The sequence below is a fragment of the Podarcis cretensis genome (genome assembly GCF_951804945.1).
Source record: "Podarcis cretensis genome assembly, chromosome: 3".
In the NCBI taxonomy this organism is placed as follows: domain Eukaryota; kingdom Metazoa; phylum Chordata; class Lepidosauria; order Squamata; family Lacertidae; genus Podarcis; species Podarcis cretensis.
The window spans coordinates 22564844-22592747 of record NC_137172.1 but is presented as its reverse complement, the minus strand read 5'-3'; the positions used below and the strand labels follow the sequence as shown (position 1 = coordinate 22592747).

The 27904-nt window shown below is 39.3% G+C and overlaps 2 protein-coding genes across 2 annotated transcripts in view; both read right to left on the bottom strand.

Annotated features, from left to right (window-relative positions):
* The window catches only part of ABCG5 (ATP binding cassette subfamily G member 5), a 231802-nt gene that overhangs the window by 104100 nt on the left and 99798 nt on the right, over nucleotides 1-27904 (bottom strand). The gene's annotated exons all lie outside the window — the stretch shown is intronic.
* Nucleotides 1-27904, bottom strand: part of LRPPRC (leucine rich pentatricopeptide repeat containing) — a 124191-nt gene that overhangs the window by 40474 nt on the left and 55813 nt on the right. Inside the window, exons 20-25 of the mRNA XM_079968468.1 lie at nucleotides 27729-27842; nucleotides 25743-25873; nucleotides 23136-23221; nucleotides 21401-21608; nucleotides 9176-9300; nucleotides 8503-8609 (exon numbers count right to left, since the gene is read on the bottom strand). Of these exons, the coding sequence (XP_079824594.1) occupies nucleotides 8503-8609; nucleotides 9176-9300; nucleotides 21401-21608; nucleotides 23136-23221; nucleotides 25743-25873; nucleotides 27729-27842 (771 nt within the window). The remainder of the gene's footprint in view (nucleotides 1-8502; nucleotides 8610-9175; nucleotides 9301-21400; nucleotides 21609-23135; nucleotides 23222-25742; nucleotides 25874-27728; nucleotides 27843-27904) is intronic.

The following is a 27904-nucleotide window of genomic DNA, read 5'->3' as shown; positions in this document are numbered from 1 at the left end:
ACTTCTCCCAATACCCAATGCACTATTGATGCTGTGAATCTGATAAATTACTACACAAAGGGAGCACAATGGCACAGCACTGAACTTCTTAAAGAAAGTTAACAGGGTGACAATGCCGGGTGTACCTCTGTTGTCTTCCCCACAACCGCCAAGACTGAATGTGATCCGGCAACCATAATGTCCGCCTGGAAAAACCCTGTTCAAAGATGCCAGGGTCTCTACCCCCCCTATCTTTTTAACATAGGACTATCAAATCATTATTTTATGTCATATGGATAAGTGACCATCAAGCAAATTCAAGCAAACGATAAACAGAAACCACTTGTGTATAATTTCATAGCACACATGATATTGGCAAGTGAACGCATATAGAAGAAGTGCTTGCTGGTTTTAAATACACCTCTTATGCCTCCCCTCCCATCTGATGATCTCTTAAACAATTTCACAAGACTGGGGGTGGGGGGGTGGGGGAATCAGTGAGAACTAAAGAATTAAGATCTTATACAACATGCCCATGGAAATTAAAAGAGAAGAAGTATGTTACTTGAATCTCTAGATAATCCTCTTTGTGACATAGCAAAACTCAAATGCGGCATTCACTTCCAACTTTCAATATCATTGCTGCTCCAAATGCCAATGATCTAAATGGCTTTAAAAGCTGAAAACTTTATATAGCAAATCCTCCTCTGTTAAGAAATGATTGCTGTGCCCATCACTACAAGGACAGCTGAGTTATACAGTGGATACTCTTGTGTTTCATTTTGAAATTGAGAAGTGTTTTCACATATAGTAGGTTCTCAATCATCAAAAGAACATCTAGGTCAGATTAACTAAATCTCTAGGGCTTGCACGATAGTCCATATTTGTGGCTTATCTCTAACCATCTTACTGAATTTTCAGCATTGTGCCTGGTCTGAAATTGAGACATCTGTAATGCAGTACATTGTAAAAAGAAAAGAAAAAGGGAGAACCTATGCTGTAACCTACAAAAAAATCTTCAATAACTTGTGGCTTTTATTTTCTTTTACTTACAGATCACTCAAAGTGAAAACATTAAGTTTGCCAGCAACAACACACCACTGGTTGTTACTTGCTTTCCTTCTAGAAAAGACAGCTTTTTATCCATTCTCCATTCAGTTTTCTAATATGTTTTCTTTTCAATACCATATGAGGCTTAAAACAGTATTCTGCTTTACAGTGTAATCTTTACTGCTCTATTGTTTTGACTTCTCCCTATGGATAATTATGTATTTGGACAGCAGCCCAAATTGCTTTTCTACTGTTGTTTGTTTGCGGCTGTTGGTGCGTGCACAAAATAACTATTTTAATGTCTTCACGTGAAGCTTAACTAAATATTCTTTCAGCACCCAAAGGCCTGGAATCAGAGAATGGTGTGGGCACCATAGATTTCCTGTGCCCTCTGAAAAACTGCTCCGGAAGCCACCCAGTAGAGGTGCAAGGGGGGGGGGCTGGGAGGGCAGGTGAGATGCTGACTGAAATTGGCAAAAAAATCCAACCACTGATACCCACCACCCCCAAATGAAAGCAAGAACAAAAAGCAAGTTTGTTTAAATCATATACAGTGGTACCTCAGGTTAAGTACTTAATTCGTTCCGGAGGTCCGTACTTAACCTGAAACTGTTCTTAACCTGAAGCACCACTTTAGCTAATGGAGCCTCCTGCTGCTGCTGCGCTGCCCGAGTACGATTTCTGTTCTCATTCTGAAGCAAAGTTCTTAACCTGAAGCACTATTTCTGGGTTAGCGGAGTCTGTAACCTGAAGTGTATGTAACCTGAAGCATATGTAACCTGAGGTACCACTGTACATGATTTAAACAAAGGTAGCATTCTGCCATAAAAGCATTACAGCAAAAAAGCCTTCTGAGAGCCTATTCTGTGGAACCAGCATTCCTGCCGAGATACGGCAGACACCTACTATCAGTATTTTCTGAGAACAATTGAGGTCACTTTTGTTTCAACAAGCCTTGCCAGCTGGGAAAAAAAGGTCTCTGCCTTAGGTGTTCATTTTGTATTGTTTTAAAACCTATTTTCAGCCTTGTTGTTTTTTTAAAACTATTTTATCTGTTTTTATGGCATGGCTGTAAACTTCCTTAAGACATTTAAGTAAAAGGAGATTTGTAAATTAATAAATGGTTGTGGTGGTAGCAGCAGCAGCAGCAGTATTATTAAAACACAGCTATGGGAGCTACAGCTCTGGCTCCAATGGGCAGTTGTCTTACACATAAGTAAAAAACAGCCTTGAATATCCTTTTAAAAATAGTAATAATCATTTTTGCATTTTACAATGTTTTAACAACAAAAATTAAATCTAAACAAATTCAACCTACATTTTCTTCGACTTCCCTCCCCCTCTTGCAGTTCCTTAGTCTATATCATAGTCTTACTGCATAACCAATTCAAACCTATTTACAAATTTATCCTTTATGTTCCCTTTTAATTATTTCTTACTGCTCATGTTTAGGTCAATCCTGCTAACATTTTTAATTGTTTACAATTTGTCTTCATATATTCAACAATTTTTCACCATTCTGTTAAAAAAAAAGAAGTCTCTCATCCTGATCTCTTATTCTTATATATTCCATGCCGTTATGTCTAATTTCTTCCTTTGCTATAACTTTAAAGTAAACAAGGACTTGTTTATGAAAGGCGATGATACCCAGTTACCAACACACTCTGAACTTTTCTAAGATGAAGATATTGCGTGCCATTAATCTATTCACACACATCTTGCACTTTTAATGTCTTATTCTTCATATTCCGATGGGGTGTCTCAAATTAGAACTCTCTGTCCTACTCATTTCTCTGATACAGCCTTCTTTCTCCTCCTACACCACTCTGCGGAATTATTCAGATAGTGCAGAAAATGGGCTGGATCAGAGGCTGCATCATACTGGCCATATTCGCACTGCATGGCAAACAGGAACTCCAAGCGAGTGAGTGTATCAGTGTCCCTCCAGGTGAGCCTGAGAGCTGCCACAGGAGGGATAGAGTGATCTGGCACCCTTGCTTCTGGTTCCCAGGTGTCACCTTAAGACCTTTTGATGTAGCCAGGCCTATGGAACTTTTCCCATTTTTAAATCTGCCAGACATTTTATTGGCGTGTTATATTCTATTGCACACACTGTGTACACCAGCGTTTCTCAACCGGGGGCCATATGCCCCCGGGATATTCCAAGGGGGCCCACAGGTGAAAATTGTGTAAATGGGGGGGGGCATGGCATGAGACTAGGGGGCCACAGAGGGAAGGGAGAAGTGAACAGAACAGATAACAGAGAAGTGACCGTGCTTCCCGCTGGATGGGATTCCTACTTCGTATTTGGTAGAATCAGGTTTCAGTCGTGTGAATTATTTACTCAGCCTAATGTGGAACTGCCTTAACATAAGGACAGAGGTGATCTTTGGTTATCACTCACAGCAACAGAACTGGATATATATATATATATATATATATATATATGGGGGTTGGTGAATCTGCTGGTGCTGCTGCTTGCTTGGTTTTTGTGCCGGCCTCATAAGAAAGCCACTTCTTCCACAGCCAGCACAGAAGGATGAGACCCTTCCTGCATGTCCATCATAGAAATCAAGGGCATGTCAGAAGAAGCAGACAGAACTCTATTTCCCCATCACCAGCTTGCCTTTTTACAACCACCACCACTATAACAACAAGCCCCTGTTAAGAGTAAAATGCAAGGGAGTTTTTGCAGACCTTAAGCTTTTTGGGGCTCGCTAACAAGGTTGTCCTAAAGCATAATTCAATGCAATGTGAACAATCAGGAATAAGTTGCAGTGAGCCTTGGGCTCGTGCACCCTGCCTTATCCCTCTTCTTCCCAAGCAGCCTGGAGGAAGAGTTCAGAAAATATTGCTTACCTGCACCTTGTAGTGCCATCTGGATCAACAAACTGAAGTTAACATTAACTAGTGGTCTGTGACAAAACAAGCCAACTTCAAATCATAGTTACTGAAGTTGGCATTTTAACTACAGTTAAGATTGACCATCGTTCCAGATCCAAACTGGTATGATAAACTGTGGTTTATCAAAAGCGGAACAGAAATTCCTCCTCCCAGCTATGTAGAGGAAGGGAGGGTGAGAGGTTTTACAAAAGAATATAAGAAGAGCCTTAATACTAATCTATTCTTATTTACACTACGTACTGTTTTACGAGCATATGCATTGTGTATCATTAATCTATTTATTAGTCACTTTTTAAACAAAAGTGTCTTACAGAAACAAACATTAAAAACAAAGGAAAAGAAACCTAAAATTCTCACAGATAACATGTATAAAAGGGCAGATTGAACTCCCTCTACCACACTAAAAAGATGAGCAGAAAAGTAAGGTCCAAGAGCCTGGACGAATATAAATGGCATTGCCTGGTTCAAACAGTGGCATTAGGTGTGCCTCCTTGGGGAGAGCACCCCACAAACAGGGAGCCACCACTGAGAAGGCCTGCTGTCATGGTGTCACCATCTGCACTTCCTTCAGAGGGGGCACAAAGAGAAGTGTCTTAAATGCCAAACACAGGGCCTGGGTTGATTTACGTGGTGTCCTTAAGGTATCGGAGTCCTGGGTGCATAAGGCTTTATAGGTCAAAACCAGCACTTTGAATCGATAGCCAACTGGTGCCAGGATTGGTGTTGTATCTGGCCTCTGAACTACCAGCTGTAGCTTCCAAACTATATTCAAAGGCAGCATATACCAACATCTCTCTCGCACACATCATGCAAAATAATTTGTTCCAGCCATCTCTCATGCTCAATAGGTCACATCAATAATCTAGGAAGCTAAATTTCTTTGGAACATCTATATTAAAATGAAATCATACTTTACAAATAAAGGAACATCTTGCTACAATAGTTTTATCTCCACTACAAAATTGAGTTTCATGTTGATTTTATACAGATACGCAGAAAAAGCAATTTGGATGAAAGGGTGCTGTAATCTCTCAATCTCAGGACCCAGAAATATTTTCATGGTTTTTACAGTAGATTAAAAACATACAAAACCAATGGTATATTGAAATCGGTTGGTATTGTAATGCATGTCCAATGCTGTGCTGAAATCACTGTATTGCTTTAATTTCACTAGACATTATATGTATATAATCAACCCTAAGTAGCTCCCTTGTCAGGTCTGAGTGCCATCATCTGCCTTTACTCTCAGGTATCTCAAGAATCACTTGAACATTTGAGTCCTGTCAATATTCTTACAATGAACAGATTCTTTGGGGAGCATAATATTGTACCAAAAGTTGGTGCTACAACAACAGTAGGGAAAATGGCATAAAGGATGTGGAAACATTAAAATAAGAGTGAAATATCATATTGAACTTTTTAACACAAAGCACACTAGTAACAGCTTTCACGAGCAGCTGGGTTATTCACAAGAATGAGCTGCTGTCAGCAGCACTAAAGATTTTTTCCCCACAAACAGGTATCATCTTCACATTGTCAGATTAAACAGTCTAACAGAGACACAGTTTGAAACAGGGATATTCACTGCATTATATCAGGCTGTGATATTCTGGAATACCCAGTTTCACAAATTAGGAAGCAAATGTAACTCATATGATAACGTCTGTGCTGCTAGACCAATGCAAGGTGCTTGTTGACTTTCAAAGCCCTGATCAACTTAAGTCCCAAATATTTGAAGGGATGCTTCTCTCCATATGTGCCAGCCTAGGCCTTGTGATGTGGAGGAGATTCTTGTGGTTTCATCGATAGGCATGGCTTACAACATAGCTCTTCAGGAAGGTTTTTTGCAGAAGGGCAGACTGGATAAGGGAACTTTAAAAACACCTGCCACTGATTTGTACTGTTTGGGGGTTTTATGCTGTGGTTTTAATTTACCTTTAAGCTATTTCTGATGCACTTTTAGTGGAGCAGGAGAGCTGGGAAAAAGTTCACATCTAGCAACCAATGTGCCCCTTTGGTTTCAGATATTACATGGGGAGACGAGTCTAAAAAACCCGGGAGACAATTTTTACGGCCCTCTAGTGGCAATGGTGACTCAAAGTAATGTATTTAGTGGTAACTCTGCAAGTGTATACTCGATTCTGACCAAACTATGCCTCCTAGAGTACAATATGCATAAGGATTGTTTTTAATTTGCATTTATTTACAAATGCATTTGTATACTGCTCTCTCAAACTATCAAGGTGGTGCACAGAAGTAATAAAATAAAATAAAATAAAATAAAATAAAATAAAATAAAATAAAATAAAATAAAATAAAATAAAATAAAATAAAATAAAATAAAATAAAATAAAATAAAAAAATAAAATACACCCACAAAAATTTAAAGCATTCAGATCATTAAAATGACAGTCTACTCAAGAAAAGTGTGTTTATTAAATTATTTTAATTAATTTATTAAATAACTAAAAATAAGATTCAGAACTTTGTTCTGTGAACCGCCCTAAGAACTCCAGGTCTAGGGTGGTATATAAATTCAATATATAATAATAATAATAACAACTACTTAATAAACCTATTTAAAGGTTCACTTCCCCCCTCCAAACATAACAATATCTCTGTACTTCATATATTTCAAACCACTTCAAGTAGCAGAACATGTACTTTATTCATATACAGACAACTTCAGTCCAAATAATAGGAAGTCTATGAGTCTAGCATTAACCCAAGTTTCATATTAAGTACTCAGGTGCAAACCATGTTAACACAAACTAACTATGGTTGCATATCCACTGGCAAACGCTGGGAACAGGTTCAAAAGCCTGGCTCCCAATCTGTGCCAGCTATTGTTTGCAAGGAACTACTACATCTACATCAGGTCTTTGGACCAGGGAATACTATTCCTCTTGGATGAAACTTGTAAATAAACACTCATACCAAGAGGTAACCTGTGTTTTAAAACACAAATTGTCACTATGCATATACGCAAACCTCTAACTTGCTGCCTATCTATCCCTTCTAAACAAATTATAGCCCAAGATTCTGTAATTGCTACAGATTGGTCTTTGGCACAGGAGAACAAGCAAAATTAAAGAGCTGAAAAGTGAATGAAGCATATTAAAAAAGCTTAGATGAGGCTCCATCAAGATTATGCAAAACTAAGAAATCTTAATCCAACATAAAAAGGACAAGCAAGAGTGCCAGATGTCTACTTTCTCTTCTGATAAACTAGCAAGAGGGAAAGTTTCTGAAATTAATGTTTGAGGCTGTTGTCGTCTGTTGACATTATATTTGCTAATCCCTAAGTGAAACACAAAGTTAAGTGAGTGGTTATTTAGGAAAAACAGAAATGAAAGGAACTGACAATTTGTTTAAAGTTTTGGGGGGTTTTTTTAAGACAAAAGTGCAAATAGACTGCAGGGCAAGAGTCTACTTGTTTAGACACCAACAGGGCAAGCAGCATAGGGGTGATGGTAGATTAAGTATTTAGGGGAGGTTGAAGAAAAGTTCGATGTATAAGGACTTTTTCTCATGCCCTGTACACATGTTTGTTTTTCTAGGCCTTCACATCTATAGTTCCCTCCCTTTATTTTATTGTTTTAACCTTTTTGATAAAGCTGTTGGTATTTCAGAACCAAAATTCACCCAATCAGGTAGTTTACTCAAAATTATCACTGTCACTAGCATTTAGTATTTTCTTTCACTTTTTAAATTTAAGCAATTATTAATAAGTCACCTTGTGATTTACTAAAAGGACCTTTGGGTTCTTTCCCTTTACATTTGAAAAGCTTAGCCTCATCTTTGCAAAAAGATTAACTTCTCTCTTTTCCTCTCACTAATGTAAACTGGTCAACTAATATGGAGTTCGGGAGGGGCGGGGGGGGTGAGAGTAATGCAACTGTGTTAGAGGAAAATAATCACAATCTGGGAAGGCTCTGAGGCTGCCCTTTTGACTTATCAATTTCAGTAAGCAAAATTTCAATCAAGCCTAGATAAAATATACTAATCCTAAATAGACCAAGTTTGTCACCTACCACTTTCTATAAGCTGCTTACCATAGTGGGAGGGGGAAAAAAAGCTAAATTAAATGCCAAACAGTAGCAGACAGCACTTGTTTGGCTGATTAACTGGTAGACAAGCATTACAAATAAATCTGAGCATGGTCTGCAGCAAATTAAATTCCAGTGCTTTAAAGAACAAAGAATTTGTTGGGAAAGAGGATTAGCAACTTTACACCCAGGAATGCAGGTTTAATTTAATTGTTCCACAATCCGAGATTTAATATGCAAATATCATTTGGATATTTAATAGTGAATTTGACAAAGTAAGGAAACAATTCCAATATACAGCCAGGCCGCCTCGCTTCTAACTGTAATTATACACAATGGGGGAAAAGGAAGCCTAGTTTTCCCCTGATTCCTCCACTCCCCCCCATCTTTCATTACTAGGATTGGATTCTATTAACATTAATCAGAACAAGACTAATTAAAGGTTAAAAACTTTAAATATATAATTCTAATTAAAACTCTAAATAGTTGTATGATTAGAGTACTGTAGTTATAGTCTCACCTCAATGATCTTCTTGGCTTCTTTATATTTGCCGGTATTCAGGAAGGCGAAGAAGAGATCATAGAGCATCATCATTTCACCTCTCTCTTGGCTTATGAAATCCATTGCTATAGGAACATTCATAAAAAGCAGATTAGGTTACCTGTTTAGAGTCAAAAGGAACATGTCACAAGGCAAATGGCTGAGTCACTGGACACCCATGCCATAGCATCATGTGATCACTTATAGCTAGATGATCTAATGACATGTTCACCTCTCCATCCCTGCATCTGAATACCACTTTCTAGATGAGTTTGATTTTTACGATATCAGAAAGACTGGTCTTTTTCTGATGAAGATTTATAGGGGGAATTTCATGAATTGTGGAGCTAAATATTCTTCAAGCACAGAACTGCACAGAGATTGGCCATCCTACTGAGTAGACCTATTGGAATCAATGGATTTAAGTTTGTTTTGTGAAGTCCTTGGGATATTATTGGTATCCCTCGTGCCCCCGAAAACTTTTAAATAATTCTTCTTGATCACAGGACATGGTTTGAACATGTGATTCCAAACATTACTGCTGTGACTCTCAGTAATAAATGGCTAAAACTTTGTTGGGTTAAGATGTCCCCCTACCATAATGCAGGGCAAGAACAGAAGACAATCCCAATCTGTAATAGCAGCAACCAACCTTTCTGCAACAGTTCGGTGTTTCCCTTCTGTATTAATCTGCTCAAGACATCGTGAAGTCTAGGAAAGCTGCCATACTTCCTATAGCAGTCAAACACAGCTTCCATGGCTGCTTCTATGTCATCCCTTAAAAGAAAATCCACAACATGTTAATAATAATAATAATAATAATACAGTGGTGCCTCGCAAGACGAAAAGAATCCGTTCTGCGATTCTCTTCGTCTAGCGGTTTTTTCGTCTTGCGAAGCAAACCCATTGAGGGCTTAGCGGATTAGCGCTATTAGCGGTTTAGCGGCTTTTAGCGGCTTAGCGGATAAGTAGATAAGCGGCTTAGAAAAAGGGGGGGAGGAAAAAAACCCCGCAGGAACTCGCAAGACATTTTCGTCTTGCGAAGCAAGCCCATAGGAAATTCGTTTTGCGAAGCACCTCCAAAACGGAAAACTCTTTCATCTAGCGAGTTTTCCGTCTTGCGAGGCATTCGTCTTGCGGGGCACCACTGCAATAATAATAATAATAATAATAGTAGTAGTAGTAGTAGTAGTAATAATAATAATAATAATAATAATAATAATATTTATATCCTGCCTTCCCCAGCCAAAGCTGGTCTCAGAGCGGCTAACAACAGTAAAAATAACAGTTTACATAAAATCACAATTAACTGAAATACATTCTAAAATCTATTCAGAATCAAATTAATGGCAGCCATTGGGCTAGAGTTCTATGAGGATTACAGAAGGAGGGGGTCAGACTGTGCCTTGGCCAAAGGCCTGGTGGAACAGCTCTGTCTTGCAGGCCCTGCGGAAAGATGTCAAATCCTGCAGGGATTTTAGATGGAAGAAAAACAACAACGTATACACCAAACCTCAGAAACAGTCACCTATCGTCCAAAAAAGGATCGAGGAGATAAAATGCATCCAATTCATTTCCTAACACTTCACCAGGAACCTCAAAAAGAGACTTATTTTGACAATACACAAATTATTATAATCTAATTTTCATTAACTGACGGATCAAAAGAATGGTCACATATGAGTTCTCATATCTAGATGGCCCTACTTTATTATACAGGAAGCTCTTTGAAGCAAATATGAAGAAAGATCTAATCTGAATGATATGGGTCCACAGAAGCTGGGTGCATTTTTTTTAATGAACTCTGCTAACACTGAGTGTGAGCCCCTCTCATTCAACAACAACAACATTGGTCTAACCTATGTGTTTAAGAAAGCTGTTTATAAAACATTTTGATTATATACTATGCGCAGTTAGTTTTGATGATACTGAAAATTAAAAAGAATATTAGAAGCACAATTCAGTTTCTTCAGAAAAAGCTTATTTTAGCATTTTGAACTGACATTATATTGTGTTATGCCATCACATAACCAATACAGCAAATTATGTGATTTTTTAAAAAAGAGAAGTCCATTCCATAACTATTTTTAGAAGGTATTCTAATTCTGAAAAATATTATGAAATTAAATACAAATTTAGAAGCGATTTTACTGCATTCCATACGAAACCGTAAAAAAATGAGCCGAGCTTGATGGATCGCTACCTTAACCCCTTTACTGAGTCCTGTTTACAGCGCATCTTCTGGCACCCCACAGAGTCATTTGAATTATTGTCATTTGGGGTGAAGACTAAATTACAGGTTAATTTCAAAACTGCAAGTGGATGATGCCGGCTAGATTACTGTCATACAAAAGAAATACTATGGTAGCTACCACAGATGGGTATAAAGCTTTATATAATCAGTGTTTTCTTCTGCTCTGGTTGCAAGTTCAGTTAACACCCATAGAAACAGCTTGAGAACTCCCAATAATTCCACCTAGGGTGCAATCAAATTTATACATTCAAGTTCTCAATGTTTATGCTCAGCTTCTGACAGTGACTCTGAAAAGAGCAATGGTACTGTTTCAGCTGCATTCCCACAGCCCTAAATTGCCTGTTTAGGTCAAAGCTATCAATAAATGAATGAATAAATTGGAATGCCAATCAAACAGACACATTAATAGTGTTCATGCTCCAGATATATATTTCTGAAGGTATTTAGCCTGTTTGCGTAAAATAATGAGTCCTGGAAATGAACAGGGGTTAACGTACAAGTAGCCATGAATGTATGTCTAAGCATTTGTAAATGTTTTGCCAATCATAAACTCAATGTTTCACCTAGCGTTATGCAAACGCTACAATTCAGTGGTACCTCGGGTTAAGTACTTAATTCGTTCTGGAGGTCTGTTCTTAACCTGAAGCTGTTCTTAACCTGAAGCACCACTTTAGCTAATGGGGCCTCTTGCTGCCGCTGCGCCGCTGGAGCACGATTTCTGTTCTCATCCTGAAGCAAAGTTCTTCACCCGAGGTACTATTTCTGGGTTAGCGGAGTCTATAACCTGAAGCGTATGTAACCTGGAGCGTCAGTAACCCGAGGTACCACTGTACTACCACGGCTTCTGATGTCTGGTTTCAAGAGATTGAAAAAAGCTAGTTCCATATCAACCAAGTTTAAGAAGCCAATTATTTTTACATAATGCAAATAAATTCAAGGGTGTGGATCAAAACTCCCATGTGTGCTTGTGAGGCGTTGATGCCACCCTTCTGACTACAACTGCTCCTGATAAGGGGACCCACCAAAAGGACCTCATACAACACCAGGGGCTTCAACCAGGGCTGTGGGAAAACTGACAGAATTGGTGGTGCCCCTGTGGACAAGCAAAACTGCATGGGCCAATCACATTTGTTTGCAGCATACCTATAGAATGCAGCTATTACACATAAATTAGACAGGATCTTACAGGTCAGGGAATCTACCAAGAGGTTCCCTTGTTCAAAGCTCCACCCAAATGTGTGATATGCAGGAGATTCCTTCCAGAAGGCTTGCAAAGGAACACTTCCCACTAGACTACCTTTGGCTTATCAAATGAAGGTAGCTAAGCTAACCACTGAAGCACAGAAACAGTGGTACCTCGGTTTTTGAACGTCTCTGTTGATGAACGTTTCGGTTTTTGAATGTGTAAACTCGGAAGTAAATGCTTCAGTTTCCGAACAAGCCTTGGAAGTCGAACATGCCACACAGCTTCCGTACGGAGGAACTCGAATGGTCTTCCAGAATGGATTATGTTCGAAAACCGAGGTACCACTGTATATCTGATCTAAAAAGCTATCTTTAAGCTTCTATTTGACGTGAACTACTATCAGATTTGGGACGCAGGTGGCGCTGTGGGTTAAAGCCTCAGCGCCTAGGGCTTGCCGATCGAAAGGTCGGCGGTTCAAATCCCTGCGGCGGGGTGCGCTCCCGCTGCTCGGTCCCAGCGCCTGCCAACCTAGCAGTTCGAAAGTACCTCCGGGTGCAAGTAGATAAATAGGGACCGCTTACCAGCGGGAAGGTAAACGGTGTTTCCGTGTGCGGCTCTGGCTCGCCAGAGCTGCGATGTCACGCTGGCCACGTGACCCGGAAGTGTCTTCGGACAGCGCTGGCCCCCGGCCTCTTAAGTGAGATGGGCGCACAACCCCAGAGTCTGTCAAGACTGGCCTGTACGGGCAGGGGTACCTTTACCTTTACCTTTACTATCAGATTACATTTACTTTAAAGACACAGAATTAGAGCAATCAGCTAATAAATTCGAAACACAAAACTGAGCAGTTCACTAGACAATTGAGCTATTTCATCTATACTCATCTTGCTGTTCAATGTGGGCTTTAGAACACATGGCACTTTGCTGCTCTATGTAAACTGAATAGTGAAATCGTATTAAAAAGGAAATAATATCCCATTCCATTCTAACTTGCATGTCAGCTGCAATCATGTGTATTAGTCTCAACACACACATGATGTCATGACAGTCTTGACACAGCAAAACACATCTTAATTTGGATTTCTGTGACGTAGAATAAATTTTATCCAGGAATGCCTGTGGACACGGTGGTCTTTCCCAACATGCACTGCCTTTAATGTAGATAGAGCTGAAGGAGGAAGTTGGAACAGTGACTGTCTTTCCCATTTCCTCTTTCCCTTTATGAACTTTTCAAGGATCAGGTTAATTCTACTGGATCCTAATTTTACCCAGATCCCTTGACAAAGCAAAGTATATAATATGTGCTTATTTCCTTCCATCTCAGGGTGGGGTGGGGGAAGAGTGCGAGAAGTAACAGAGTGGTAGTACCTAAGGCACTCACTCAAAAATCAAAATGTGCCCACAGGCTTAAAAAGGTTGATAAGCCCTGGTCCAATCCTATGCAGACATACACAGGAATAAATCTCATACGGCTAAATGGGTCTTATGCCCAGGTATGTGTGCTTAGGATAGAAGACAAAAACATTTTGCTTCAGATAAGAGTAAGGCACAAGGTAACTATTCCAATCTTGCAAGGAGCCAATATGTGACTGCTCACAAAACTAGCTGAGATCTCAAACTGATTGAAAAATAAATTATGTGTGGCCCTGAGTGGCAAGAAAAAGTAAAAAAATACAAGAAATCTTCTTGCTTAAAGGGTGCCACTTTCTCAACCTTACCTTCTTTACTTGCTATAAACAACTTTTCCAAACCTAGAAGCCTGCTTGATAAAAAAATAAAATACTCTAAATATTGATTTTAATTGGAATGAAGTGCTTCAGTGTTCTGCATAAAGTGTTAGTGAAGTGGCAATTTACCTAAGGGGTTTACTGATTGAAAAGCTCTCAAACCTGAAATCGCTAGAGAGGAAGAAATAAAAAAGGGGAGGGAGAAAGAGAAAAAAAGGGACCCTGGGAAAGAAAACCACAGAGAATGCCTCAAAAACAAATCCCTCTGCAAATCTGAAGCATATGTTAGTGTGGAGGGAAATCAATTCAGTAAGGTACAATCAGCTTAAAAAAATATTCTGTTAAGAGAACGGGGCTCTTGAAAGAGCTAAATGCCCCCCCTTCCGTTCATCAGCTATAACGAGGAATTTTCAAGGAGACTGGTGTTGCAATTACAACTAATCCTCCCAAAAAAATTAACTGTGTTGAAGGCTTTGTAATTTCCCTAGGTACAATTTAGCTGTCACTTACTTTAAAATTTACTCAAACATGCGTTCCGAACAGCACTAACTTCACATGTCAAGTGCTTTCCAGCCAATTGAGTCTAAACTGGAAGTCGGTGTTAAACAACTGAATGATTAGACAAGATAGCTCATTTCCCTGCTCTTTTGTTCAGAATAAAATGCCACATTTACATTATCAGGCTCAACAGGATTTTCTGACAGAGGGAGAGAGAGGGGGAAAAAAAATTCTGGTGAACACTGTCCGTACTAAACACATGAAGCCTGTCATTTACCAATCATCCTTCAAAAAGCAATAGCAATGAATGTAACTTAATTACGACCCAATGATCCTTGACAAAAAAAATCATCTTATCACTGTCCTGTTCTCCTAGGGCAAATGAACCATTTCTGTCCTTTGGCACTGATGATGCAAAATTTCTAATTGCAATAATGGAGTAAGAGAGACAAACCTTTGCTTCACTCAAAAAAAAAAAAGTGTGTTTTGAAGAGAAAGAAAACAATCTAGAAATAATGTGGACGTTTGAAATAAAGATGCAAAAAAGCTGCTGGGGGAGGGTGTTCAGAAAAAGCAGCGATTTTTAAGAGACTGATGGGAGAAATCAACAAATTAATAAAGCAACTTGCCATAATTTTTAATGAATAGCTATATTTAAACTTAGACAAGGGCTACAGAGACACAACACGTCTTAGAAAGGGGAATGCTAAAATTTTGCGTCCAGGGATTGTAGTGTATATGAATCCATAAGTCTCTTCAATGGACAGCAGGAGTTGTGATTTAATCAGTAACCCATCGAGAACTTACACTCCATTTCTAAGTCAAACTTCACCCAGCTAAATCAGTTGTTTTCACTTGTCTGAACTACAAGCAAGTTTAACATTTTGGCAGTGAGGAGGCTTTTCTCATTTTGTGCCTCAGAAAAAGATTTCTTATATGGCTGAACTCAAATTATTCACTGTGCTTCAGGCCATGTCTTCCAATGACGTTTTTGGCAATGACTGTAAAAAAATTCACCTTATGCCTTCACGTTGCTATCTTCTGTTATCTTTCTCAGTTGGTTTCATTTCATTTCATGTAGCCATACCCAATGTGCTGTTTAGCATAATCTCATTTTTATATCCAGTGCTATAAAAATAGGCGTCGATACTCACCATGAAGTTCTTACAGTAAGTGCCACACTTTTTAACAACAAAAAGAGGTGCCAGTACTGTGTACCCTTCAGTACTTCCTGGAAAAAAAGCACTGTTTGTATCAGTGTTTCCCAAACTTGGGTCTCCAGCTGTTTTTGGACTACAACTCCCATCATCCCTAGGTCAGGGATGATGGGAATCATAGTCCAAAAACAGCTGGAGACCCAAGTTTGGGAAACTCTGCTTTATATGATCACCGACTGGCTGGGATCACTTGTGTGACTGATCGAGGAAGCACTGTCCTTGCCCTCAGTGACACCATCTTGTAACTAAATCTGATTCTGTTATCTCTCAGCGACATTACCATGTAGTCAAATCTGATTTGCTACTGAGCATACAACTTACTACATGATCCTCAATTAGTTAGGATTTAGGAGGGGCGGGAATTTATACTAGAAACAAAACAAGCAAACCTATAAACTGTGGCCCTCCAGATGTTGTTGAACTTCCATCAGCAAAAGCCAGAAGGGGCAATGGTTGAGGAATGATGGGAGATTTAGTCCAGCAGCATATTGAGGGCCACAGGTTCTTTCTCTCTCTATCAGAAAAAGAATCACACATTAGAAGGGGGGGGGTGTATTCTTATACAAGGTTTTCATGAAATGTTTCTAATGGAATAATTCTCTGAAAACACCATATTTGGCACTTTAAATTAGAAATGGGAATGTTTGACAGTGCCCTGTTTTTCTACCAAATAATGATTTTGCTTCAGTAGGTTTGATCCAACGACGAGAGCTTAAATGCAAGGAAAATGTGCCCATAGTAACTCTTTCCACCTTTTACAGTGGTGCCTCGCAAGACGAAAAGAATCCGTTCCGCGAGTCTCTTCGTCTAGCGGTTTTTTCGTCTTGCGAAGCAAGCCCATTGACGGCTTAGTGGATTAGCGCTATTAGCAGTTTAGCAGCTTTTAGCGGCTTAGAAAAAGGGGGGGAAAGGGGAAAAACCCCGCAGGAACTCACAAGAGATTTTCGTCTTGCGAAGCAATCCCATAGGAAATTCGTTTTGCGAAGCACCTCCAAAACAGAAAACTCTTTCGTCTAGCGAGTTTTCCGTCTTGCGAGGCATTCGTCTTGCGGGGCACTACTGTATTGTATTCAGCCGCATAACACCTTATTGTAAATAATAACTGGGTGGTTTTTTTTAAGTCTGTAACAATTAAAACTCCCATGTACAACACTTTTTGAAGCCCAGGTATTGAAGGAGAAGTTGTTGCACAAAGGTTTAGATTCCTAATGCTGAGATAAAATGGCCTCAAGCCCCACAATGAAAGGCATGCTATTAGCAGTATGCTGAAAGAATAATACTTTAAATGTCTAAAAAATTAATGTTGAGTAAATAGTACTACTTCCAAACTGAAGAACAACAGCAATTCTATAAAGAGCCATTATGAAAAGACAAGCAAAATGCTTTTCATTATGACAAATGTGATATTATATTGTGGAGATCCTGGAGGATCCAAAACCTCCAGTTGCCCTCCCTGGTCCTGGGTGACTGGGGATAAGCTACCTGCAGTTTCCAAAACCCTCAGGGCAACTTACAAAAATAGAAAGAAGGAAAAAAGAATATAATCAAGCAAGCCTGTGTTCTGGGGACACCCAGATTCTCTCTCTCTCTTCATCCCTGACTCTCAGCCTATGGGGTTTTGCAGGGTTCCATATTGTCACCCATGCTGTTTTGCATCTATATGAAGCTCCTAAGGAAAGTCATCTATGGATTAGTGACATCAATATGCAGATGACATTTCTCTCTCTCTATGTATATACCCATAATATGGGTGGTCAAGAGTTCTGTAGAGTTTCTAACATTTTCTGCCGTGTATAATGTTTTAGAAATAGTTATAAATGTCATTGTTGCATTTTATGGGCTTGACAGACAAAACGCATGTAAAAATAAAAACAATAGATATTTTCCTACTTGTAATAAAGCAAAGTTTAGCTGCAAGTGAACCATGACAGCGTGTTTTGTTTGTCCCACAGAAATCTGTGGGAGCCGCTGAGTCTCCCCCTATCTCCACAGCTCTACCCCATTTTGAGAACCAAAAATTGGCACGTGTAATATACATGACTATCAAAATGCCATGTTAAAAAGGAAAAAATTGGGAGAGAATGTATACCACAGGAACCAGGGGTGTGTGAGAGAGACCTTATTTTCCCATATGGTTCTTGCTGGTGGGGGTGAGGCCTGCTCGTAACATGACTGCGAGACAGGCTTACTCCCCACTGCAACTTCATCCTAGTACGGTTTTCATTTTTTCCCCTGGGAGTAAATGACTGCCATCCATTTCCACCCCCTTGTGGCAAGATCTAAGACTGCAGGCAAGAATGTGACAAATCTGATGCTCTAACCACATTTGGCCATACATTCACCACACAAAGATCAGGAGTAGAATATTTGTGACAACTTTCTAATATAAAAAAATGACCAACATAACTGGGAATTGTTAGCTTGTAAAGCAATCTATGGCACCCTGAGAGTATTTAAAAACGAAATCCTATTTCAATACGTTAACAGATTGCCATTTATATTTTCCAGTCATAGACTTGCCAGAAGAGCTCTTCAAAATTGTTGTCAATATTATTGCTGAGGAAACTAGTGCCAGCAGATTCAACCAATCCAACCAATCTCCAAGCAACCCACATAATACCTGGAGTATTTAATTCTATTGCCTTCAAGGGATCAAAATTGCGTTTGCTCTTAGATTCTGTTGGACTACTTTAGGCATCCCATTCAAATTACATTCCACTAAAGGGTCCCACTGACTGACATTGCATTAACAAGCTAGCATTGTTAGGATCATAGTCTGAGGCAGACAAAAAGTGTACGCAGGAGTTTTAAAAAACAGTGGCACAATCACATAAAAAATACAGCAAAATTGAAACATTCTGTTTTGACAAGGGGAGATCACTACTTCTTGCAGAACACTGTACAGTGGTACCTCGGGTTAAGTACTTAACTTGTTCCGGTGGTCCGTTCTTAACCTGAAACTGTTCTTAACCTGAAGCACCACTTTACCTAATGGGGTTTCCTGCTGCCGCCGGAGCATGATTTCGGATCTCATCCTGAAGCAAAGTTCTTAACCTGAAGTACTACTTCTGGGTTAGCGGAGTCTGTAACCTGAAGCGTCTGTAACCTGAAGCGTCTGTAACCCGAGGTACCACTGTACTAAATTGACACCTCCACAGAATTTTTTTGGGTGGCGATACCAGGGCCCAAGAGTAATTTTATGCTGGGGATGTGCTACTGTCCACTTGATCAAAATTCTCAAGAGATCTTGAAGAGAAGAATAAAATCAAGAAAGCCTCTACAATAGGAAATGTTGTAATGTGTAACTTAAAGTACCTTCACACAAACCAGCTACATATGTGCTGGTCTGGACAAAGACGTAAAAGGTCAATATACCATTTAGGACTATGTCCTAGAACAGTTGGTCATCGAACTGACCAGAGATCCAGCAAACCTGGATCTAATCTTGAGGAGCACAAAGAACCTGAGTTGAGATGTAAGTGCTATCAAGCCTATTGGGATAAGTGACCCTAGTGCTTATAAACTAAACATACATTTAAATGGACAATTGCCAAGAAAACTGCTCTGACTCTCACTGGATGAAGAACTCAAACTTGGACTTTGGTTTATGTCCAAATCTTTAATGCTGAAATCAGTATTGTTGTGTTTTTGTTTTTATTATGTATTCTGTGCTTTTATCTTGCATTTTTATGCTGTGAACTGCCTTGAGATCTTCGGATAAAGGGTGATATACAAATTTTAATAATCACAATCATAGGCAAGGCAAGGGGTAAATGCCACAGAAGGTGAATGGTAGTGCTAAATGCAAGCTAAGACATTGATCCAACAAGTTACATGCCCCAACCTTCTTTTGATGAGCAAGGTGAGCACAACCTTCAGCACAGCAAATGGCAAGATTTCCAAGACTGGGCAAGCAATCAGGTTGTTGTTGCTGTTGTTGGTTAAAATAATGGAATTGTGAAGTTGGAAGGAACCCTGAGGGTCATCAACTAAAGCATTCATGACAGATGGCCATCCAACCTCTGCTTAAAAACCTCCAATGAAGGAGAGTCCACAATGGCCTGACAGAGTCTGCTCCACAGGGTCAGCAAACTTTTTCAGCAGGGGGCCAGTCCACTGTCCCTCAGGCCTTGTGGGGGGCCAGACTATGTTTTGAAAAAAAAAGAAAAAGAACGAATTCCTATGTCTCACACAAATAACCCAGAGATGCATTTTAAATAAAAGAACACATTCTACTCACATAAAACACCAGGCAGGCCCCACAAATAACCCAGGGATGCATTTTAAATAAAAGGGCACATTCTACTCATGTGAAAACACGCCAATTCCCAGACCATCCGAACTCTCTTCCATGCTGCATAAAATATCGCATACAAAGCTGGGCACTCTGATACCTCAGTTTTTACTGTTAATATGTTATTTGATTCCCTTTTGATCCTTACAGTACATTGGAGAGAAATACCTAGCCTGAGAGCAAGTGAAACCAACACACCACATTCAGGATTCAATTTACACCATTTAACTACTGAATCAAATTTTAACAGGGACTACCCATTTCTTGAAATCTGCAAGAATCATATTTGTACTCCTAATTAAGAATGCTACCAAGTTTAAGCCAAAAGTTCTTGGTGTTGGGTTTCGGTTTTTTGGGAGTGACTTAGGAACATTTGTTTTGTGGTCCACCTGATTCTAGACATCACTGGGATCCTAAGGATGCAATTCTACACAAGTTTACTGGGAATAAGTCCAACTCAAGAGCTTGCTGCTGAGTAGACAAGGCGCAGGACTGCACCATAAAGGGCAGGGATACTATAGTGCCCACAAACCTGAAAATAATGTGCATTCAACAGCTACGTACAGGCTGAGGCTATACCAGCACAGGCTCTCTGCATTGCACTGCCACTAGCTCCTGGATTATTCCATGAGAAGATCTGTTATGGGCTTGAATGGCTTCATTCCTAGATGCAGTCTAGATTGCAGCCTGAGTAGTGGCTCTAACACCTGGCAATCACTGCTGATGCCCAACAGATTCTTGAGCAGCTTTCTGCTCTTTGACTCCCAACTCCCATGAGTACAACCAGCATGGCCGACTGTAAGGGATGAGGGAGTTGTAATTAGCAACATCTGGAAAGCAGCGAAATGGGGAAGGCTGATTTAGGAAGGTAACTGATTTAAGTCTGCCTGCTTCTGCTCAATTCTGGAAATGTGTTCCAATTTTGCTGGACTTGTCCCAGAGGAGAACAAACTGCTTTTGCCCATTAAGCTTTTGGCCTACTCCTGAAATACACACACACCACAGTATAAATACATTTGTTTCTGGCAATAAAATAATCAGGTTCAGAACTAAGGAAGGACAGGAAAAGGTGTTACAGAGTATAATAGATTCCGGCGTATTAGGCGACTGGGCGTATAATTAGATCCCCAACTTTTGCTGTTCAGTTTTAGAGTTTTAGAGTTATAGAGTTTGAGCGCCGCCAGGGGCAGAAAGCATACCCCTCTGCTGCCTCTGCCACTACAGCAGCCCGAGGCGAGGCGTTTGGCGGGTGGGCGGGCGAGCGCTGCGCTCGGAAGGACTTTCTGCGTCCCCTTCTGTGGGGAGGGAGGAGGAGCGACGGCAGAAGGGGCGCCTCTGCTCACCAGCTCCCTCTCCTCCTTCCCAATGTGTATACCCGGCGTATAAGACGACCCCCGATTTTTGGGGTGATTTTCCAGGGATAAAAAGTCTTCTTGTATGCTGGAACATACGGTACTAGGAACTGTGCTCCAAATACAGCATATTAGGAGTGTATGACAGGAACCATGGTCCATGATACCATGAAGCAGACAGGTTGCTTGATGACCAACTACATCCACCCCCCCCCAAAAAAAAAACCCCAGCTCCATCCAGAGTACAAGAGTGGACCACTTCCAGTGGATCAGAGCAACTTTTAATTGTGAGCATAAAAGCCAAAGTACAATTGTTTCTTTAGTTAGATCCAGACTGCAACCAACTTACTTTTCAAGGTGGACACCAACGAGGGGAGAACACAGGTTTCCAGTAGGCTTTGCTAGACCCAGGGACACAATGGTCTCGAGTAGCCGACTCACCACTTCAACGTCGTGACGCATGGCAGCACCATTAATAATGTGGAAAAAGGATGTGGCTGATATAGATTGAATAGGGACATCCTTCTCTTTCATCTCCTTTAAAATGTTAATAGCATCTACAATGAACCACCACAAAAGACCCTTAGGTAATTTCATGTACAGAGAAAACAAACTGCTATTAAAACAGCATTTCAAAAAACCAGCAGGAATGTAAATTCTGGTGTATAATGCCAATTTCAAGTTAATTACTACTTGCATTTCTAAACGAGACTACAATTATGAATCCACAATAGCATGGTTTTATCATTTTGCTGCAACTTTGACTACAAATTACAGATAGGAACTGTGTGCCTACTCTGCACTACGTAACCCTGTAGAGTCTGCCCTATCGCAACAAGATCCTACTAAATGGATGCTTTTATCGTTCAGTGCTAACATCTGCTAAATCACACCATTGTTTCTTCAGCAGATGGCTTGTCACGAGGCCAGATAATAAAGATGTGTTTACACTGTATATACAGCCAGACTAATGGTCTGATACCGATAGGGCCTGTTTGCTGTGTCGATACTAATTAGCCAAGGAGAGCCAATGAAAGCTTTCTAAGAGAGTGCATGTTAAAACATTAGGTTCATTAAGCTTCATTAAGAAGGCAGAAACAAACATTTTGGTATATGGAATAAGTGCATTTTTTTTTGTAATGTTCTTAATTATTGCACAGGCAAAATGTTTTGACCACTTTACATAAAAGCAGGGTTCATCTTTTGAAACTGCCTGCTGCATGCAGCACGCTGTGTGCTTCCGAAAATCAACACAATGCCACCTTTTAATTGCACAGGTAGCCACAATCCGGTTTTATCATGTTTTGGGGTGAAATCTCACTCTAACAAACAATCCAAATCTATTATGACACCCTTTCCATTAAAGGAATTAGAAATAAATTTTCTGTTTAATAGAACAAATGCCAATTATAGTTGGTTAGTCAGAAACAGACTGTTTTTTCCAACCTCTAATTAATGGTGGTGATAGCCTAGTTTATAAACTTCATCGATTACTAAAGACATACCGTTTACACCCAAATGCATTAAATACATTTACAATTAAAGATCTGATTAATTTAACAATATTCTTCAGTTGTTGGTTATAAAATGTTACATTAATAATATATAAAAGGCAAATTTAAGATCTTAATATTATAATACATTTATTAAAAAGTTAGAGGGTGGCTTTTTTTTCCTGAAGTGCTTAGACCCTTTACAAGGAGGTTATGTTTATAGGCTTTATGCTAAGACTTCAGACCTTCTTAAGCAAAAACAAAGCCATTAGTCTAGGCACATACGCAATTTGTGCCATAAGTCATGATCTTCAAACTCAATCCAAACAGCAATGCTAATAAAAACTAGCTGCAGAAATGCAAAAAGCACTGAGCTGTGCAAATGTAAATGACAAGCTTGCCAATCCATTAAAACTAATGGCCTGCACTGTCCAAGTATCTCTGGTTGAATTCACATGCAAATTTGTATGCAAAATGTTCAAGCACTTTGCAGGACATGATATACCATTAATATCAACTCATATTTTTATTCCGGTGGCAAGATACCTTCATTATATAGCAAAAATATACACTGAAAGAAAGAGCACTTACCTTCTACTCTGCCATATTTGCTCAAAACTTTCACCAAGGCTAAACACTTGCCCGCATCAAGAGCAATAGATGAATCTTTACGAGAACTGGGGTATATATAAAAAAAACTGCATCAACTCCATTTGTGCCAGAATATAATAATCTCACAGCGCAATCATGTAGATGTTTACTTAGAAATCAACCCCACTGTGTGCAATGGGTCCTACTCCTGAGTAATTCAGTGTGCAATTAGGAAGTAAATTTATTTCTGATATATCATGGAGGTATTGGCGCTATGAAAGGATGTGCTGCTTTTTGAAGACATTGGGTTGGAACCACAGTTACATGAGTGGAAGGCCTGGAATGTGGTGTGGAAGCCTGCAATGGGAAGAGGGTATCTGCGAAAATCAGGAGTTACCAGAGCTCCAAAAACATCCAAAGACTTATTTATTCTCTCATTTATTCATTTAAAATGTTTTGCAGGATTTCCGGGTCTCAATCAAATAGGTAAACAAAAATATGAAGAAAGTAAATCTAGGGTGTGTTACCATCAACAAAAAATAATACGTTCGATTCAGATTAAGCAACTCTTTTATTTTATTATATATATATACATTTTCATAAACTCCCATCTCATAAGAAAAAAATCATGGTGGTATACAAAATATAATAACAAAATCGCACTTGTATGTTGGTCCCACATGCATGGGATAAATTAGTCATGAGTAAAGATAAATCCCATTGATGAAAATGGAAACTAAAGGTACACCATTTAGACTATAATCCTATGGCCATTTACCCAGAAGTAAGCCTGAAAGGACTGAGCTGATTGCCCAAATCCAAACCAATGTCAACCAGTCTTGAAATTTATTCCAAGGCTACCATTTAATACTGATATCATCATCATCATCATCAAACAGACCACAACTTCCTCAGTACACAAGGAATTATGGAAAGGGATCATTGCTCTTATCTGAAAGATATTTCTACGTGGTGTCACAATGGATTCAACTGGGTTTGGCTTCCTCTACTGCTCAACCAGTAGGAGCAGCCGAACCCAACTGAGTCCATTATACCACCAAGGAAGAAACTATGTTTCTCCAAAGAAAATTACTTATTGAAATCAACTTGCTTTTGGCATAATGCAACATACCTATTAAACTACTCTGTGCATCCTATAACTCATTACCTTAATCATAATTACGGTAACAAAAGGATGAAGGGCTGTTTCTGTAGCAGCAGTTGTCTTTTTATAACAAACAGAATGCTAAACTACGTACGATAGCACATTTTCAAGGGCTGCCAAATAGATCATCTTAAATAAATTGAAGGGCCAGTTCCTTCTTGGTAGGAGATCTGGACTGGTTCTTGAATGTGAATCCATATGAGAACACTGGACCTGTATGGACTGTCTAAGGCATTAATTTGTAGATAATCCAGTGAGCTGAACGCAGCCTGAACAAATGCACTCCACAGGATCATCTATGAGCACACTGAATGAATAGAAGATCCCTTATTTTGAAACATGGCCCAGAATTTGTTCAAGAACACAGAGCTATCGAGGAAACACCTGACTTATGCAACTTGGTAATATAAGGAAGTTGTTTCACAGAAGCTAAAAAGTCTTATTTGCATCTGAGGCCTTCCTTCAGATGAGATAAATAAGTAGAGTTAACAAATATAGAGTTACAGAACTACACACGCGCGTGCACACACACACACAAAATATATCTATATATGTCACCTCTACTCATGTGCAACGTAAGCAGGGTTTTGGAACCTGTTTAAAACTGGGTTTTCAAATAAAGTTTAGGAATGTACGTTCATTTTAGCAACAGGAGAACCCACTGAGCCTGCAGAACCCACACGTGAAATAGAAATATAGAAGTTGAGAGAGAGAAAAAAAATTCACACATGACTTGCAATTGGGAAAATGACTGACTTTCCTGCAGCTCACTGTCAGTTGCTAAACTTTCATCAACTGTATATCTACACTGGTCCAACATCATGCCAAAAGAGCAGAAAGAAGCTCCTAAATATGTGATTGTGTGTGTTGTTTTGTTTTCAAATTTACCTTAACAATAAAATTAAAGAAATAAAACTAAAAGTCAAGAGGAGAAAAAAAAAATGGGGATCTGCAAAGTACTTTGCTGACAAACCAGGCATTACAGGTCTTAGCTGGGAGCTAATTTTCACAACCAAGATATTATCTCTGGAAACAGAGACTTTAAAAGGAAATGTTTGCAGACAGGTATTAGAAGCATAATGTCACTTACAAGCGCTGTAACCTGCTATACTGCAGCTACATTACCCAGCTCAGAAACCAAATCTGAATGCCAAGGTAGCTGCTAAGACCTTATCATAAACTGATTTATTAAAATACAACATAGAGCACCACTAATAAACATGTGTGTTCAGAGTGATTATATAATCGTGACAACTTGTTACAACCAATCTCGAATTTCAGCAAAATATTTTTATCAGGGGAAAAGCTAATTAAAAATGTATGAGGGTTGGGCTGGTTTTTTTGTTTGGTTTTTGTTTTTTAAATATTCAACCTACTTAATTCAATAAGGTCTGTGTATCAGCATAAATCTCTTTGACATCTTTCAGGGCCGGTGTACTTACAGTTCTTCTTTAAGGTTCATTGCCTCCTCTGCATTATCATGTCGACAGCACAAATGTATTAAGGCTGCATAGCCACCAACAGACATGTCCGCTTCGTATTTGGCCTTCACTTCAAGGGCTTTCTGCATATTCTAGGAGGAGCATTAAGGAAAAGATATGAACTAAAAGAGAAAAGTCCGCATGACATTTTGCATTCCAGGGCTTTGCTGCGAAACTACATTTATCTATGTATGCATAGCCTACGTGCTGCTTGTTAAAAGCTCACGTGCTTTACATTTGCAAAAATTACAGTTATTTTAGCAAGTGACCTGAACTTGTCCAATCGAAACCTTTTGTTAGAGGAGCGGTTTATATGCTTTAGTGGACATCTTAGGTAGGCACATAATTACTATTATGATTTCTTCCTTGAATATATGTTAGCATTCGTGTTCGGTTGGAAGTTTTATTTTAACCGTGGGCAAAAGCAGGAATGAAGTGTCCAACTTTTAAAACCAAATAAGCATTCCCATATCCTTTTTAAGGCAGTGGCTTGGCTATTCTTATTAATACATCTTGAACATATGCTTATGAACAGAGATCATGTCAAAAGCTTCCCCCATCACTCTTCTTATACAGAGTAACAAAATGAAATGAAACCTCTTCACGGCCTAAATTTCTGCCATTATAGAATACAAGCTATAAGGTTAACCATATTCCAGTTTGCTGTACAATAATGGGCATTATGGCCCAGGCACACAAACAAGAAATTGGACCAGTGTCTTGGAATACACAGCAAATTGCAGACCTACACAAAATATGAACTACAGCTGGATGCCTGCTGATGAAGGCAAGAGCCTCTTTATCTCAGAAACCTTTCTCCAGCAGGAAAATGGAATTTCAATCCCCGCATTAACCACCTTGTAATATTTGACTTGCAAATGACTATTGCATGTATCAGTTGCTTGACAATCTAGATGTAAGAGACCAGAGCCATGGCTTGAAAGGACATTTGGCATGTATGATAAACCTATCACAGCTGTTACTATCATTCACTTTGCAGATTACCATTAACAGACCAGAGTAATCCCAAAACATGCCATTCAAGAGGTAACTGAAATGAGTTGACTTTTTTTTTTTTGCTTTAATTGCTTTTTTGTACTTTGATATGATTTACAAGGGCCAAAACCAGAACCCTTGAAACATTATTCTCCCTTGCTTACCAGCACTAAACCCCCACCTGAAATGAAGCCTAAGTACATGCAATTACATTTGCAACCATTCATCTCTGGTTATCTTTACTTGCCTCTCTCTGTCTCCCTCCCACTTTACATCCCACTGCCTTCACTTAAGAGTTCAAACTCCTTGGAGCCAGGATTTGTCTTTTACTTAGTAACCATTTCCAGAGGGGTGGTCATCTTAGCAGGAAAGGGTCTTACAACATCTTAAAGACAAACCAATGTCAGAAACTGAGGAGGTGGTAGTGAGAGGGCAATCTCTGTGGCAGCTCCTAGGTAGTGGCATTTTCTGACCTTAAGACACCTGAGATATGTGTTTTCAGGACCACTGCCCCTATTTTGTATTTGTATTAACCATTCTTAATGTTAAATTTAAAATTGCTGAATCCCCACCCTGGGGAATACTGGTGAAAGGCGGGTAATCATTTTAATAAATAACATCATCATCTTCAATAACAACATGTCTTAAGCTTTTGTGGGTTAGATCTGCCTTCATCAGATGCATGTCATGAAGTGGGCTCTTGTCTATGAAAGCATATGTCTTAAATGTTAAGATGCCACAAGGCTCCTCCTTGTTCTTTCACTAGGATTACTCTGTATACTACTACTACTACTTTATTACTTGTACCCTGCACATCTGACCAGCTTGCCCAGCCATTCTGGTTCACTGCCACATACATTGATGGGTGTTCTATAGATAAGAGTCACTGTTATTTATTAAAACCTAACACTGAATGCTGCAAATTCAACACACAACTCTTTCAAAAGTTACCTCTTCCGCACACAAAGCAAATATAAGCTGCTTCAAAACATCTCCAATAGGCTGGTTCTCAGATTTTAGTTGTTCCAGTTTCTCCTCCATTTCAGGCACCTGAAGTGCAGGGAACTATGGCAAGAGAATAAGATGTTTACTAAATAAAACATCCCTGAAAACCACTTGAATTAAGA